This window comes from Botrytis porri, assembly GCF_014898465.1.
Source record: "Botrytis porri strain MUCL 3234 chromosome Unknown BPOR_006, whole genome shotgun sequence".
In the NCBI taxonomy this organism is placed as follows: Eukaryota; Fungi; Ascomycota; class Leotiomycetes; order Helotiales; family Sclerotiniaceae; genus Botrytis; species Botrytis porri.
In genome coordinates, this window is record NW_024066080.1 from 1,586,591 (window position 1) to 1,604,157 (window position 17,567).

The following is a 17,567-nucleotide window of genomic DNA, read 5'->3' on the forward strand; positions in this document are numbered from 1 at the left end:
TTTTTCACTAATGAGGAGTATAGATTGTCTCAAGAGTTTGAGTTAGCTTAAAACCACGAAACTATATCAGTGTATCAACTAACCTGAGTATATGAAATAATTTGAATGTATAGAGTGTTCTCAGAACTCGAAATGGTTTGAAAGAATGAATTGACGTGATTGTCTATCTTGTTCTAAGATCACAAGTCAGTCTCAAGGTGCGAGCTGTCTTGAGTATATGAACTGACTTGAGTGATCAAAGCAACCTGAGTCTGTGAGTTTACTTGAGGAAATAAATCCACTTGAGAGCATGAACCGTCTTGAGAATTCAAGTCGATCTTAAAGTACAATCTGTCTCGAATATATGAACTGGCCTCAGAGTCTGAAATAACTTACAAGTATGAATTTACGTTTGAGAGATATCCTTAAAAAAAACCACAGGATACTTTTTAAAAAATGTACCCCAGAATACCCAACTGCATCGGAGGAAAACTCTAACTTAATAAGGAGTAGATAATTTCAAGCAATCATATCCATACACCGATCACTATAAATCGCCCCAAATACCAATCTCCTCACTAATTCCATCTATTTCTCATCATTCAATTGGCTCGTCTTGATAACCCTACACCAGATCCAACTTTCATATTATGTAAATAACATATCTAAATCAAGCCCCGAGATCTATTACCAATAATATACTTTACTATCAAACTAAAGTATCTAGTTCAAGCAAGTTTCGGAGCCGTCTCGCTAGTACATGTCATGATTCGCTTAATCACTGATGGGTTTCCTTACACATGCGTTTGGTATTGGGTATGCGATGTCGTCAGTATCGTTATACTATCTATCTTCTTCGTGCCGAAAAGGGTACATTTGATGATTTGGATAGGCGTCATTTAGTATCAATGAGGTCTGGGTTTCTTTGGGTGATCGACATTCGTGATACCTCTTTGGAAGTTATTGCTATGTATTGTCTCTTGTACATGGAAAAGCTGCTCAAAAGCTCAAAAGTTCCACTCCACGGCTGTTTGACCCAGTCACTTGATTGCAGCGGGATTAGCATTGTGATTCATGACAAGTTAATTCCCATAGGGCTGAACTCAATTTTAGAAAATCAAAAACATGCCCACCACAGCTCCAGACCCTTACCGCTGAGTCGTGAATACATACTAGAAACAACTGTCAGACATGTCGGTCAACAGTATTCTCCGGTGTCAACCGTCATACAAAAGTGGCATCGCATGTCTGAATCGTCTCAATTTCAACATTCTAGATTATACGATCCATTCCATATGAAGAAATCAAATTCAAACAAGAGATCCAGACTATATAATACCACAACCATACGATATGATATCTGATGTCGAGGAATTGGCTCTATCAGGCCACGTAATATCACATCTTCATCATGATATCACCACCAAGTCAAATTCCCAACCCTAATCGACCCATCAACCCACCTTATATTCAATATCAAGTTCACATCTTCCAACTTCGACAAATCTACACAGTATTCCCACACCACCCACTTTCCAACCCAACATCTCCCTCAGCTATAACCCTCTCAAAAAATCCAACATCAACACCCAATCCTCACCATTCCCACTAGAGTCTTCCTATCCAATAATCATCTTTCCATGCATAAATCCTCCCTCCTGATCCCCATCCCCATCACGACCAGAATCCTCACAAATTCAAAAATATGAAAAACATACTAGACTAAGAAGTGAGAGATTATCACAAATCGAAGAATGGGCTAGACGTAGAGCTCCTGGGAACGACCAACCACCACCCACCGACGAATTTCCATCAACTTCTTCACAACATATTTTTACACCTCAGCTAACCTTCTATCATCTACTTTCTATCCTCCATCACTTCTCAGAATCCAGATATCTAAGCACCCGTCAATCAACCAACCCCAGCTTTAATCAAGACAAATACCATTCCAGCTTCTCCATCGTTCTTTTATATCGTCGGTGTGAATCTCAAATAGATAATTACAAGAAGATACTCATCAGATTTACAGACAATGCAACTGGTGGGCGACAGAAACTTGAAGTTTATGAAGTACACTCTCGCCGCTATACCTTAATTTTGTATACGTGATTTAATCTTTGAGATCTATGTCACTGTGTGGGACTACTTGTAATCGTGGAATATAGTCTTAATTTAACATTCAAAATGTGAAGTTCAAGAATTTAAGCAAGCGGAAAATCTCATTCAATCAACGTATGTATTTGCATGTAAAACTAAATCTCTTGTGCATTGAATAAATCCTTCACGAACCATTCATGCACTTTACTATTCATGGCCAACTATTTCAACCATAGAATAAGACATTAATGATATGGATTGATCTCTTTTCCCCAAAAATCCCATCGCCATTTTCCCTGCGCGTGTTTTGCCACCTACCAGCGCAGATTGAGTTGAAAAGTGAAGCAAGCCATCCAACCCTAACCATATAAAACCGAAAAAGTCATCGAGTATCATTAGTAGCCTCCGTATCCACCGCCACTGGGTGGATATTGATATCCACCTTGGCCGCCATAAGGGGGTTGTTGAGGTGGATATTGTTGGCCTGAGTATCCCTGCTGAGGAGGATACTGGTTCTGAGGAGGTCCTTGACCCCATGGATCGGGGGGAGGTGGTCCTTGATTCCAGTACTCTCCTGGAGGAGGTCCTTGTCCGTAGTTGTTTTGTGGAGGACCGCCGTACTGTTGGCTGTATGGTTGCTGCTGCTCATAGCCCCCGTATTGTTGGTATGGAGGTTGCTGAGATGCATAACCACCTTGTTGTTGATAACTTGGCTCAAGGTAAGCATTTCCACCCTGAGGTGGCTGTGAGGGGCCCGTGTTTCCGTACCCGTAATTTGGAGTGCCATGTTGTCTTCCTGGAGAACCTGGAATTGGGGAGGGGTTTATGTATGATGGTTTAGTATCCATACCCTCCATTGCTCCTAAATCTCTAGTTTTGATTTCTGACCAGATAGACCCTGAAGTTTTACCGTGGCCACCGAGAGAGCCATGATTATGATCATGTTGATCTGAGCCGGTGTGGTTTCGACCGGCTTTTACAGATTCTGAATTGAGTAAATGGTTTAAAGCCTGGGCATTTGGTTGTTCGTTGATCCAATCTTTTACGGTATTGAACATGTTTTTGTGGATTTCGACATGTTCGTCGCGGAGAGCTGGATGATGGAAGGTGCGTAAGATATCGTTCATGACCTCATCAACAGGGACGCCCGGATTTTGCCAAGCATAAAGTATGCGACTGAAGGAGGTTAGCGATTGTGTTGCCACTGTAGGAAGAAAGCTTACGGTGTAACATATTGTAAAATAGTGGAAGCCACTCTTCCAGCGCATGAATTCAACATGTTAGAAAAATGATCCTTGGAAAGCATAGAGTGAGTTGGGTCAGTGCAATGTGGATCATTCCATGGCTCAAATTGAGAGTTTGCACTGGCTTCAACAACTGTACTGGAACCCTTCTTCAAACTATCAGACACTGCATCGATGATAGGTCGAACAAATGGTGCGAGTAAAGATAGAATAAACACGGTCAATGTCTCACTAATCCTCTCGACCAATGATTCAAGGCCAGGAATCTTGGCAATTGTGTTGTTAATGGCTCTGACAATCTTATCTCTGAACTCGAGGATAGGATAAATCTTCTTCGCAGTTGCAACCGCGTCAAAATCGGGGCTCATTCCAGGAACACCTGGACCTGGTGGGCCACCTGTAGAGCCAGGAGGAGCGTTGAATGTGTTTCCAGAAGCTCGAGTTTGCTGATTTGAGTTTTGATATTCTTGAGCGGCAGATTGAGCTTGAAGATCTCGTGCGGTACTTGCTAATCCGCTTCCCATACCAGGAATCTGAGCGAGAAGACCTGCAAAGTCCGTACCGCTGCTTCCAGACCCAAATATCCCACGCTGACCGTCACCGCCGCCACCACTCTGCTGCGCCTTTTGCGCTCCACCTAAAGCAAGATCCATTTCTTCGACTTCAGTTTGAGTGAAATGATCAGTTGCTTCACCAAGAACTGAATGCAAGAAATCGACCGCTCCGAATGTACCTGTGACTAGAGGATAAACATGATGACCACGAATATTAACCTCCGCATTAGTGCCACAATGAGGAAAGACATCACGATATCCTAATTCTCTCAGAGCCAATTCGCAATAATTTGTATGGGCTCCAAAGTCTTCCATGCAGTGCAAGGCTTGTCCAAGACATCGAAGGGCTTCACAAAGATCTTCTTCCTTGCCTTTACCATGTGAGCCGCTAGTATACAGTCTACCAAAGTGGATACTCCGTGCGAAGCTGAATTTGACGTAACCAGCACTAGTTGCCCAGCCTCCACTTTCGTTGGCAATGTAATTTTTCATACCCGAATTTGGGTCGATTTCGAGCTCTATGGGATTGATGGGGCCACGAAGTCTGGGGTCAAAGGTTCTTGCATCTTCATTATCAGCATAGCCTTTAGGATTGTCGATATGCTCTTCGGGTCTATAAACGCCAAGACGTTCTTCTGTGACCTCGAATTCTGCAGTAGCGTAACCAAAAGATAAGAAACTCAGAACCCAAACCTGTTGATAATTAGCAAGCATGCCTATAGTAATCCAGTGGCCATTTCCTTACCAAAATTCGAATTGTAGGCGCTGATACTCCTTTCAAGCTTCCCACATCAACTGCTTGAGAGTAATCCCGCAACCAGTTTCCGAAGTAAACCCTTTTGATCATCATACTCGTCCATTTATGACCCTTAATGAAAGCAACAGTCTTGAGCATATCCTCGATATCGCCATGACGAAAGTTTTTGCCCTCGACATTGGATATACTAGGAATGTTACCGGCACCAAAAGCTGCTGCGGGGGACGGCAAAACGATAAGCAAAATGCATGCTATGAGCAAAAATGACCCGGAGTTGGGACTCAGGAAAGCCATTTTGTGTTTTTGATGTTGATCACCACTATGACTTTGTATGTTTTGCAAAAGAGGAGAGTAGCAAACAGGAGTCCAAGATCGAAAAGATGACGAATGCAGAAGAATTATAACAATGCAATTGTTGTAAGCCTTGCCAAGTTACTGAGCCACATCTGACGAACCAGGTGCCCAGGTGAGCCCAAACCCCGCCATCATGTGACTGTTCGAGGCCTGACTATCACGTGATCAGATTAATCAGCCGTCTGCAGAGTGTACCCTGAAGATTGGTTGTCAGCATCTACGGAGTACGAGATTTGATGTGGCCCGACTCTCTATCAAGATCTCCTGAGGAAAGATCACCATATTCTGAGTGGCCGGTCTACGAAGTATTGGGAGACTCGTACACGTATGATAGGAAGTGATTTATTAAAACACATCTATTCTGGTTGCAGAAGCAGGGATTCCAGAGTTTTTGATTGTAAACATCCTATCCATTCCTTTGATCGCTCTCTTTGGCGTACCGGTATGTCAAAACAAACTTCCACCGCCCTATTCGTCCATGGATTGTCCGAATATTCCGTTTCTCTGTTTACGCCCGTGCCCAATACCTCTCTAGTTTCTTTCCCAATTTGCCTCCCAATATCGATACAAAATATCCATTCATCCCTTCTTTATTTCGGCGATTCTTGTCAATCTTTAATTCGAAAGTCGATACCATTCGATATAATCGCGACCATGTCTCCTTCTCGAACTCTCCCAACTCTTACTCAGGCGGAAGTCGCCTCTCATAACTCTGCAGATAGCTGTTATGTTACTATGGGCACAAGGGTCTTTGATGTTACAGATTTCGTTGACAGCCATCCGGGCGGAGGTGAATTGGTACTAGAATACGCCGGTCAAGACGTCACGGAAATCTTAAAGGACGAGCTCTCGCACACCCATTCCGAAGCTGCTTACGATGTTCTTGAAGATTCTTTTATCGGATTTGTTGCTACAAATAAGATTATCGATACCGCTACCAAGAGTACAAAACCAGATTCCCTTGTTCCACCTCCACCTACAAAAGAAGGCTCGAAGGAGTTGAAAGAGAATGGATCTTTAAACTCTCTGCCCATTTATGCCAATACTGGAATGTCCACGGAGGAAGATTTGAATAAGGAGACAGATGTTGTGAACGATTATAAGACACACAAGTTCCTTGACCTAAACAGGCCATTGTTGATGCAAATCTGGCGTGGCGGGTTTAGCAAAGAGTTCTACTTGGAGCAAGTCCATCGACCTCGTCATTATAAGGGAGGAGAGTCTGCACCTCTTTTCGGAAATTTTCTTGAACCTCTATCAAAGACAGCTTGGTGGGTTGTGCCTATCGCTTGGGTTCCACCCGTCATCTACGGTACATACCTCGCGAGCAAAGGATTCGATAACATCGCTGGAGAAGCAGCGTACTGGTTCTTGGGTCTCTTCCTTTGGACTCTGGTCGAATACATTATGCATCGATTCCTCTTCCACCTCGATAAGTATGTATATTTCTATACACTTCTCCTTTCAACTCGACAGCGAATGTCAAGCTAACATGTATCTCTAGATGGCTCCCGGATAACCGAGTAGCACTCACGCTTCATTTCTTACTTCACGGCATCCACCACTATTTACCAATGGATAAGTACCGATTGGTCATGCCTCCTACCCTCTTCATTGTTTTAGCCACTCCTTTCTGGAAGCTTGCACATGCTGTGTTCTACTGGGATTGGTATGTGGCTACAGCAGTGTTCTGCGGAGGAATTTTCGGATACATCTGTTATGATTTGACACATTACTTCCTTCACCACCGCACACTGCCTTCGTACTGGAGACAATTGAAGAAGTACCATCTTCAACATCACTTCATGGATTACGAAAACGGATTTGGAGTTACTAGTAGATTCTGGGACTGTATTTTTGGAACTCAACTCGCGCCTGCGCCAAAAACTGTATGAAGTGGAGATGGATAACGAATTTATAAATGATGCAGCCAACCTAGGAAACAATGGCGTGTTTTTGGAATGACTTGACGATATAGAACTATCAAGACATTCTGGTCTCGGAGTTCATGAATCAAGCTGGAAATGGAGAGCAGGCTGGTCTACCTAGAAGAATTAATAGTTTCGTAACCTTTTTAATATCCTAATATAGACTTTTTACTTTCGACAAATCATAATTCATTACCTTTATATCATATTTACTACCCAATATTTACAAATATTTTACTAAATTCACCTTAAACCATTGATCATGGACCAAAAACTTTGCGACGCGGCCAGAATTTTTCAGTCATTCAAAACACGTGGTGCAGGTGCAGTGATCAAACTAAGAAGAAACACTAGACTGACTAATTCATGTTTTTCCCACCAGCCACTTTCTGTACAAGACAACAATTCTAACTTTTAAAAGTCTTTCACTAATTCCATATTCATCAATCTTTGACGACTTCAAAAACCACTGGACATCGTATTTTGTCTGTCTAATTTGCCAAGCAATCATTTGGAACAAGAAGATCATCAAATTTGTAATTTGTCCATTCTCAGGCGAGTAACTACCCTCACCATGTCCGCCTTAGATGTCGAAGCCCTCTTGGATTCAACTGCAGCTGCTACTCCTGTTGAGCAAAACGGATCTGCTAAGACTAAAGAATCCGATGACCGCCACAAGGGTGAGCGCAGTGAGAGACGCGACCGTGATAGACTCCGTGATGATAGCAGAGATCGCGACAGAGATAGAAAGCGCCGCGCTCGCAGCAGAGATAGAATCGAGAAAGATGGCACCGCAACTCCAACAAGTGAGCATGGAAGCGCAAAGGGTAGACGCAGGAGTAGAAGCCGAGATGACAGTCGTCGACAACCTCGTCGCCGCAGAGATACCCCGGAAGAAAACGGCCGTAGGGATGGAGATTATTATAGAGGAGGTAGGGGTGGTGGACGTCAACGCTCACGTACCAGAAGTCCCGATAGATATTACCGTCCTCGAGGTGACCGTCGTGACCGCGATGATGCAGACAAGCCTCGAGAAGAACGCCGGCCGAGAAGTCCGAAACGAGAAGGAACACCCCCCTTGACTGAAGATGAGCGGGATAGGCGCACAGTTTTTGTGCAACAACTAGCAGCTCGTCTCAGAACCAAAGAACTCATCGCATTCTTCGAAAAGGTTGGCCCCGTTAAGGAGGCTCAGATTGTCAAGGACAGAGTCAGTGGTAGATCTAAAGGGTATGTGTTTTCTTTATAATTCTTCCATGGCTTACTTACTAACTTTGCACAGTGTGGGCTACGTTGAGTTTAAAAACGAAGAATCAGTTCCTGCTGCTATACAACTCACTGGACAGAGACTCCTAGGAATCCCAATTATTGCACAACTCACCGAGGCTGAGAAAAATCGACAAGTCCGCAATCCCGAAGCTACCACTAGTAACCCTAATCAAATTCCATTCCATCGACTATATGTGGGTAATATACATTTCAGCATCACTGAAAGCGATTTACAGAATGTATTTGAGCCATTCGGTGAGCTCGAATTTGTTCAATTGCAAAAAGAAGAGCAGGGACGTAGTCGAGGTTATGGATTTGTCCAGTAAGCTTTTCCCGCTAAAATTCCTGCACCTATGCTAACCAGTACAATAGATTCCGTGATCCAAATCAAGCTAGAGAAGCGTTGGAGAAGATGAATGGGTTTGATCTTGCTGGCAGACCAATTCGTGTCGGTCTTGGAAACGATAAGTTCACTCCTGAATCTACCGCCAGTCTTCTGCAAAGATTCCATGGCCAAAGCCACCAACAACAATTCCAGGGTTCCGCATTTTCTGGCGCTGGTGGGCGTGGTCCTACCGCTGCTGGCGGCAGCAATTTCGATCGTGCTGGTGGTCGAGATAATGATAAAGGTGCGGGTGGTGCTAGTGCTTTGGACGACACTGACGTTGGCGGCGTGAACTTCAACAATTATAGTCGAGATGCATTGATGAGAAAACTCGCCAGAACAGATGATACCACGGTTGCGGCAAATCACGAAAGAAGAGAAGTATCAAAACCTAAAACAGAAACCAAAGCCTTACCAGTCAATGTCAACATGGCTAGCCGTTGTGTTGTACTCAAGAACATGTTCGATCCCACAGAGTTAGTAATGCATTCCCTTCTGACGATTTATTGCTAACCAATTTTACAGAGAGGACGGTGAGAACTGGGAAAAGGAACTTGAGGATGATGTCCGCGCAGAAGCGGAAGAAAAATATGGCCACGTTGTTCACATTGCTTTAGATCCAAACTCCCAAGGAGATATTTATCTCAAATTCGATCGAGTACAAGGAGGAGAGAACGCCATCAAGGGTCTGAATGGAAGATATTTCGGTGGGCGAATGATTAGCGCTACTCCTGTTGTGGATGCAGTCTACAGCAGTTTGTTCTCTCGCACAAAGGCTATGTGATATGCTAATAATGGCCTACACTCCACTTGTATTAGGGTTATATCTGGTAAGATACAAATCCGTCTTTTACATACCTAAAGACTAATGATGAGTAGATTTTTTATCACAGAAATCTCTATGCGACAGGCATACCTTCGGAAAACCTCGCAATACTTCGATTACTTGAAGCAGTAATCACCTCTATGTTTACAATGCATAATTCAAGTATCCAAGATGATCCGGATTTGAAACTTGCTTCAAGAACCTCAAGCAAACGTCCAAAAACATTGCTGATTTCTTTGTGCAGGAGCTTCTTCTCAAGCCTTACCCTCTGCCTATAATTCCACTGATTGCACATAGGAACACTCTTTACTGTATACAAATTCACTCATTTCCATTTCCTTTTGGCATGCAAGCTTTCGGGTTTGATGGTAGCACACTTTTAGTTAGATGGAGCAATAAAATGACCACTATGACCTTCCACCAATATTCATTATGTGATAATTGTGGTGCTGCTGACCGATGCAACCTAACTCCAGACCAAATATACGTAACCACAAACAGCATATTTGGCTAAGGCTCTGCAAGTGCTAGGACCTATTTTAGTATTACTTCCTTCATCGAGCTTTGAACTGTTGTAGATAGAAAGTTGTGTGCCCTACAGGTTCTCAAATGTTTTTTTTTAAATATTTTTGAAGCGATTATCTTCATCTCATGCTTGAATCATTTCTACCAGCCACGACAGTGTCCTATTGACAATTTCCATCCAATAAACTTGTTTTATTTGGCGTCTGTAGTAAGGTTTGACACTAAGCGAAGTTCTGATGTTTATGACAATTGATCGTAAGGGAGCTTCTATTAGATGGGTAGGAATTGTCAGTTAAAAAAGACCACTGTGGACTTACAAATGATGCCAGTTTCAACGATTGGAGTTCCAAGAAGGCTAAGATTTGGTTAGGTATACATGGTTTTGCATCACTGCGTCAATGCTACTTGGTAGTGAATGGATAGCTAAATCTAGTTGCTTGTGAGTTCAAGTCTCACAGTAATTGTCTGTTGGGAATGGAAGTCGTTGGTGCTTTTCTTGACTGTTCAACTTTGTTTTCGACTTAGCGATAGAGATTCCTCGTCTGAATTATGTCTTCCTTTGGGAGGTTTGAACTTTAGGGGGATGAGTCCCTTCGGCTGTGGGAGGAGAGATCAGTGCTAGGCGCAATTAGAAAGTTTTCAAAATGTGCTTCACTGACTGTTACTATGTACGCAGCTGCCTATCTAAATGTCGTCTGGACAATGAGTCTCATATCCGGTTTATTGGATGCAAGATGAACATTTTGAAAAATCAGAATCAAGGCCTAAAATGTATCGGTGTCACAAGGTTTCGCTGAAAATTTGAACAGCAAAGATGCCAATGTTAAATGGATTTAGAAAGCTCTCTCTAAAGAGAGTAAAGTTGTAGTCAAAACCTCCCATGGTCATCGTCAACTGTTCACCTCAAAACAGCCAACGTCGTACAAGACACAATGTGTTTTATAATCTGCGAACATTTGTCACTTTGCTCAGAGCTGTACAAATAATATTCTTCACTCCTAGCCTTTACGATAGCAAGCGCCCATAGTTCAATTGGGTATGATTCTCAGCTTCCGCAATCAATGATCGTTTGTTGAGCATCAAGCCTTCAAAACGATAAAAGCAAGTGAAAGCCGAAGCCAGCTTCAAAAAAACAGCCTTCATCAAGGTCAAAAATCTTAGCACCTCTTCGATTACTTCACAGCTCGATACAAAGGAGGCATGTGGGGTTCAACCAAATTCACCTCCACATCTCCGCCACAATTACCCCACCATCTCAACACGCCACACCGACCGAACACATCACCTCGACTCTGACAGCAACGAGAACAAACCCTCGATATCAAACAGAAGAAGATGGAGGATATAAAAAAACAAAATGAAGATAATTTGAAAAGGTCCATTGCGCCAACGGGGAATCGAACCCCGGGCCCAAGCAAACTCGTGAAGATGTACATCTTGATGTGGGAAGCTTGGATTTTACCACTAAACCATTGGCGCTAGTATTTCGATAGTGATGTGCTCAGATTTGAGTATATATACACTTTTGATCATAGCTGCTTTTGAGATATCTTCCGCTCATTTGTTTCTATTCATGGGCCGTAGATGATTTTATCTTAGTATGGCATATTTTTTCTAATAACATACTTTAGGTTTTCAATTGGAACTGACAATGAATCCTAATCATTTCGTTGACGTGTTATGTGATCGAGAGAGCTCATGTGAAGTGATTCATATCACGTGTCGCATATCAAATATCTTCTCGGGATTGAAAGACAGAAAGATATCCAATCATTCTGAGATAGGCAAATACTCAGATGCATATCTTCAAGAGCTTGCGTTTGACGCAGATTGAATCCTCGGTTGGAGAATCACGTGGAGGTTCTGCTCTTTCACTCAACCTTTCTTGGGTCTGCGACGGAGCTGTTCGGTTATATAGATACACTGTCAGTATGATGCTGAAGTCATGGTTTGTATTGGCACTTGCTCAGGGCTTTGGGAGATGAGAACCCTAGCGTTGAGCCAGGAACTCTCATGGTAAGGTTTAGAATCAGTAGCTACTCGATGAAATCGGGATAGTTACTTTAACAGTAGCACATACCGGCGATATTAATTTTTCAAAGATGATTGAAGAATCCTAGAAAATCAGCTTCTCTTCAATTCAAATCTCCTGATAAAAGTCTCTACTTGCAAATAGCGACATTTTCAATTCTCTGACTCTCCAAATCTAGTAAACGAGGAAACAAACAAGCCAGCTCATGAAACTACCACGTATTACCAGATCTCCAATGATTCCCCAACTCCCCTTATGTTGTTGAAAGCCGAGAATCGGCGGTCATGAAAAAAATTGTGTTGGTATCGACACATACGTCGCTGCTCGATATTCAAAATCTGATAATCTATCAACGATCTTGCATAATGAGATACTTACAAGCTGTGAATAGAGTCATCTTATGTTTGTTTGGCGTTTACGAACAATGTGCTTACTTTACCTCTGGGATACAAATAATAGGTCACCGTAAAGTATCCAGAAAGTCATCGAGTAAGTAGAGTTGAGGTGATCCAACTGTTGGACGTTGGTCAAATGACAGACTTTGGGATTTACTTGAGAGGAATGTTCCTACATCTTCTTTACTGATAACTCCTGTATCAATCCACAAGTCGCATTTCCAATCTCATCACTTCATCACTTCATCACCCATCACCCATCACTATCCCCCATTAAATCCACATCATGCCCGCCCTAACCTCGACCAACGACGCCAACGTCATTTTCTAAACCAGCAAAAGCGAGACGGTACGCCTAGGCCTCCAACACGAAATCGTCAAATACCACATCAAAAACCTACTCAGAGCCCCCATCGACCTCTCCAGGCCCAGACTCAAGAGTCTCGATCAAGCTACCGCAAATGGTAAATTCCCTCTCCTAATTCCCACAACCACTCCAAACAAAGCATACCAAAACCTAACACCCCCCAGGTATCTTTCACCAAGACATCTCCGCCACCTCCCTAACCCAACACCAATAATACACCGGAACCGACATCATGCAATCCTACTACCCCTCTCCCACCCCCCACACACTTCGCCTTCTTCTCGCAGCCCCCCATGACTTCCGAGTGTCCCTCCAACCTCACCTCCACTTTCGATCTGGTACATTCCCACTTTACTCTTCCAGGGACAGGAATACATTCTCCACGTGCTGTTATTTCGCGACTCATCGCGCTCGTCAAACCAAGTAGATATATCTAGCAATCCAAAATGATGTTTCCGTCCTAGCCGTCCAATGGACCGATTGTGCAAGAATTCCAACAGACATGTTTCGATCGATGTATTTACGATTGTCATTGGAAGACAGGAACTAGAATTTTTGTATAATATTGATAGATGGTATCGCGAGATGGGAGTAGAAGATGTGCAGTGTGAGGCCTATACGATTCCTATTGGGGTAAAGCGGAGAGTGAGAGGATTAGGGATATCAGTATTGGGAGTTTTGGGTTGACTTGTCAGGGATTGGTGAAAACTGCGAAGGGTGAGTCTTTTGTATATCATGGGGATGAAAGCGGGAGATGCCTTGCTTATAATTCCCCTCTAGTATTGCCACCTATATCTATTTCATCGGAAAGACTTGCTACATTGCCTCAGCGACTTCGCAAGGAATTGACAGAAATTGATGGGACATGGCAACCATTCGCCATCTGGGGTTGTAAAAGAGTATAGAACCAAGCTCTCGTACGAAGTCACAATTGGTGAAGTTGGAAGGCAATGAGAACATCAAGGGGCGGAGACAATTTGAGAAACAAAACTTTTGATTCTTGAATTTGAGTGACGATCATAATGGTACATTTTGTATATAACTCCTATTTTCTTTGACGTCGGGTCCATGCCAGAACCCACCCATCATTAGAGCATGGGACACGCAATAATTTTACAATGCTCTAAATACACTCACACAATTCTCTATTTCAAATTTTCCTCGCTAGTCTCTTCTACTGATCTCATCTTTTCATTGTTCTCCTCAGCCGCCCTCTTCATCTCCTCATACCCCTCGTAAACACCTACCTCCTTTGGCTCCTCTCTATAATCCAACGTCTTGATTGGTTCATTCGCCTCCTTCTCCGTAATTCTCTGCCTCCACGCCCGACCACTTTGTGCCAAGTACTTCAAATGCGCGATAAATTTGTTATTTCTTTCCTCTGCCCATTTGGTGTCGGGCTCATCTGATCTTCTCAAAGCTGTCTTTCTTCTCAATTGAGTTGCTTTATAAAGGTTCATAGCCCTTTCGTGATCGGGAATTTCAGATAACGCGTATTCAACGACCCATTTATCATCTTTGGTCAGCTTTTCCGGTCTTACTACGTAGCTGTCATTGACCTTGTTACGAATGGCAAGATGCATTGCTAAGATTTCTTTTTGTGGTTCTTCATCTGGAAGAATTGTCTCGATATCTGACATTAATGTCTTGTCGTTGTTTTCTGTTTCATTCGAAGTAAAAGACTCATCCGATGAGCTTTCTTGAGACTCTGATGACTCATGATTTGGTTTATCGAGATCCGAAGTTTCCTCAGCCGAGTCAATTAATAGATCCTCATTTTCAACAAGTTCCGGCTCGCGAGCTTCAGCTGCTTCGACGTTGCTGTTTTGAGCCTCCGAGGTTTCTTCGGCTGGGTCGACCAGAAGACCTTCTCGCATGACTGTTTCCTCAATGGCAATTTCCCTAAGGTCGCTAGGGTTTGCTTCTCTACTTGAGTCCTCGAGTTCCTTTTCGGCGTCACTCTCTTCAGTTTTCTCTTCTTCCTCTTCCTCCTCATCGTCGTCCTCTTCCTCTTCCTCTTCCTCCTCCTCCTCTTCCCCTTCTTCCTCATCATCCTCATCCTCATCCTCATCCGCCTCTGTAGTAGTCTTTTCCAAATCATCGTCGCGCTCTGTTTCTTCAATCTCCTCTATAATATCATCTGTCTCCTCATCGGCATCAACATCATCTTCTTTCCACAATTTATTCTCGCTCTCTCCCGCAGCATCAGCTTCACCTTGTTCATTATAAGATGAGGTTGAAAGGAACTCTTCCACACGTTGTTCCACCTCATCCAACGTCAAACCAGTGACATCATGATGCTCAACCAAGCTCTCAGCAATTTCCTTTGCACTCTTAATCTCAAATTCATCATTTTCCATACTTTCTTCAATCTTAGCACGAAGGTCTTCCCATTCGGCATTCTTTTTCTCTTCCAACTGCTCTTCCTCTCCCTTCTCACTATGTAGGCCAAGAACGCGAGCTTCGAATGCTTCAATCTCTGCTTTGTTTGTATCTTGGATCTTTTGTATCTCTTCCTCTTCCATAGGCTCAGCAAAAATGTACATAAATGGCGTCTCGACATTACCACGAGTTTCAAAATGCAGACGTAATGATTTTCCTGGAAATCTAGCAGTTGCACGATCTAAGGCTTTGTTGAGCAAATCAACGCTGAGTTTAAACTCCCTATCACCAATGGTAGTGTCCGTCGTTCCGTGAATAGTATTGTCTAATTCTGGTAGACTAATATATTGGAAACCGAAAATTCGCTCAATGTTGTGATATGCAACAAAGATACCATCCATACGACCCATTCTGACTTGTAGAGAGTACTTTAAGAATGCAGCTCTGATCATATCAAAGTACTCTCGTTCAAAAGAATTATACTCTCCATGGAGGCTAAAGATCTCGTAGCCACTTCCTTCTGCGTAGTTTTCAATATCCATGCGAATGGAGATTACAGCTCGAGTCTTCAGATCAAACATGCCGCTGCCCGGAAGGCGGGGATCGTGAGCGTCGAGTTGGGATCGCATAAGGAAATCGCCCATAGTAGTATAATGGAAGGATTCAACTTCGTTACGTTGATCTTCTGTAATTGAATTCGAGTTCTCTTTTCGATACTGTTCAAACTCTTCTTTCGGTAAAGTGAGAAGCTTCTCCATTGATTTTCCAAGCATACTTAATATATTGGCTGTATCAAATTGCTTGTCCGCATCAATGGCATAAACTCCGTCCCTCTCCCTCAGAAATACTGCTGATGGACCTCGCTGGAGAGCAGTGAAGGAATTGAATTCAACAGGGAAATTTTGTGATAGCATGCTTGTATTGATTGACCTCCACTGTGATAGCAAGAAATGGAAATGGGCAAGAGATGCCGACATACTTGAAGTTGAACCAGTATAATTTCTCTTTTCATGTTTGGCAGTCTCAATTAATGCTTTATCCCTCGAAGAAGTGACATACTGTTTCAAAGCGGTGAAATCGAATTCACTGACGGGCATGATCTTCTGCAAGTAAGGATCGAAGTTGAACACTCGTGAACGAGGATCCTGGAGATGATACACTCCAGGATTAAACAGGGCTCTTTCAAGTCCATATGATAGTCCAGGGACTGGAGGTTGCTTCTTCTGTACTGGTACTAGCTGAAGAGAATCAGCATCTACCGATTTTACTTCAAATGCAGTTGTGCCGGGAGACTTTCTCATTGGACCTGTCTTGATTGATTTACCCTTTGCAGGCGCAGCCTTTTCGCGACTTGGTTTCTGCTCCTTGGCAGATTTAGACTTTCTATCCAAAATCCTCCTGACCTTACTTTGAGGAATAGATTCAAACGAAGCCAGCATTCCAGCTAGATTAGTTGATGAGCTCACAGCTTCAGAAACCACATGCTCCTTCTTTGGCCTTGGTCTATTGACAAGAGATGCACGCAATTCTTTCATGACTTGAGTCCGGTCTGTGGTAGTTAAGCCTCCCTTTTGAATAAGCTCGACGAGATCCTTTCTTGCTGCAGCTTCTCCCTTTTCAGCTACCATAGTTTCGTAGATGGAATGTAGCTGCCAAGGAGCTATCTTCAGATTCTTCGTGTCATCGTTGGCAGCACTATTGCTTTCAATTTTTCGGATCAAGCTCTTCGACCTGGTCGAATTGACATAGTTGATAAGCTTTTGCTTGACCTTTCTGATTCGATCCTTTGATTCAATCTCTTTTTCGTCGATATTTTTGTGTGTTGCATCACCACCTGAAGTTTCTGATTCGGGCGTGCCCTTCTTCGCATTCTTCTTCGTCTTCATTATCGATTTTGAGCCAGAGTTTTTGATGTTCGTTTGAGCCTCGGCCTCGGGATCTATTTCCCCTTCGCCCTTCTCTTGCTTATTGACCTGCTTCGCCGGCTTCTTCTTTTTCGATCTCGCCATTTTTTTTGCCTTAGACGCTTCTATTAAACTTTGTAGAGCAGCTGAGCCTGCCGCTTGAGTGTCACCACTCTTTTCTGGAGTGTTATCGACCTTCTTGGTGTCATTATTTGCATTCTTCTTCTTATAATTGAGTGGTGTCGTCGAAAATGTGGCGGCGTTTCTAGGTGCCCGCGGCGCGCCCCGTATAGCGTTTGAGTATAGAGGAAGAGCATCTGAAGCACCAAGAAGTTTCGAGAGACATGATGTGCAGACGTATGGTTGCTGCAGCTTAGGAGTCCGCCGACTTAGAGAGACAAACATTAGAATGATTTAGAGAAGAAGCCTCTTTTGTTCATACAATTAGTTGGATTTTTTTCTTATCGTCTATGATCTCGATTTTTTTTTTTCTTGATTGTCTCCCACCTCTATCTTAGCGTACTTTCACGGGACAAGGGCGTGCAGGGGTACCGATACCCTTACTC

General features: G+C 43.2%; 5 protein-coding genes across 5 annotated transcripts; 3 read left to right on the top strand and 2 right to left on the bottom strand.

Moving 5' to 3' along the window:
- Nucleotides 1-2,474: 2,474 nt before the first annotated feature.
- On the bottom strand, nucleotides 2,475-4,928 carry EAF01_004983 (uncharacterized protein; the record flags this gene model as incomplete). The annotated part of the gene is made up of 3 exons (XM_038913238.1): nucleotides 2,475-3,255; nucleotides 3,303-4,570; nucleotides 4,623-4,928. The coding sequence occupies 3 exons, from the start codon at nucleotides 4,926-4,928 to the stop codon at nucleotides 2,475-2,477; spliced, it is 2,355 nt and encodes a 784-aa protein (XP_038771324.1).
- A 714-nt stretch (nucleotides 4,929-5,642) lies between these two features.
- Nucleotides 5,643-6,883, top strand: EAF01_004984 (uncharacterized protein; the record flags this gene model as incomplete). Its single annotated transcript, XM_038913239.1, has 2 exons — nucleotides 5,643-6,424; nucleotides 6,493-6,883. The coding sequence occupies 2 exons, from the start codon at nucleotides 5,643-5,645 to the stop codon at nucleotides 6,881-6,883; spliced, it is 1,173 nt and encodes a 390-aa protein (XP_038771325.1).
- A 607-nt stretch (nucleotides 6,884-7,490) lies between these two features.
- On the top strand, nucleotides 7,491-9,354 carry EAF01_004985 (uncharacterized protein; the record flags this gene model as incomplete). Its single annotated transcript, XM_038913240.1, has 4 exons — nucleotides 7,491-8,146; nucleotides 8,199-8,507; nucleotides 8,558-9,046; nucleotides 9,096-9,354. 4 exons carry the CDS (start codon nucleotides 7,491-7,493, stop codon nucleotides 9,352-9,354), a joined length of 1,713 nt encoding a protein of 570 aa, XP_038771326.1.
- A 10-nt stretch (nucleotides 9,355-9,364) lies between these two features.
- EAF01_004986 (uncharacterized protein) lies at nucleotides 9,365-9,674 on the top strand (the record flags this gene model as incomplete). Its single annotated transcript, XM_038913241.1, has 2 exons — nucleotides 9,365-9,400; nucleotides 9,450-9,674. 2 exons carry the CDS (start codon nucleotides 9,365-9,367, stop codon nucleotides 9,672-9,674), a joined length of 261 nt encoding a protein of 86 aa, XP_038771327.1.
- A 4,186-nt stretch (nucleotides 9,675-13,860) lies between these two features.
- On the bottom strand, nucleotides 13,861-17,406 carry EAF01_004987 (uncharacterized protein; the record flags this gene model as incomplete). Its single annotated transcript, XM_038913242.1, has 1 exon — nucleotides 13,861-17,406. One exon carries the CDS (start codon nucleotides 17,404-17,406, stop codon nucleotides 13,861-13,863), a length of 3,546 nt encoding a protein of 1,181 aa, XP_038771328.1.
- Nucleotides 17,407-17,567: the final 161 nt, after the last annotated feature.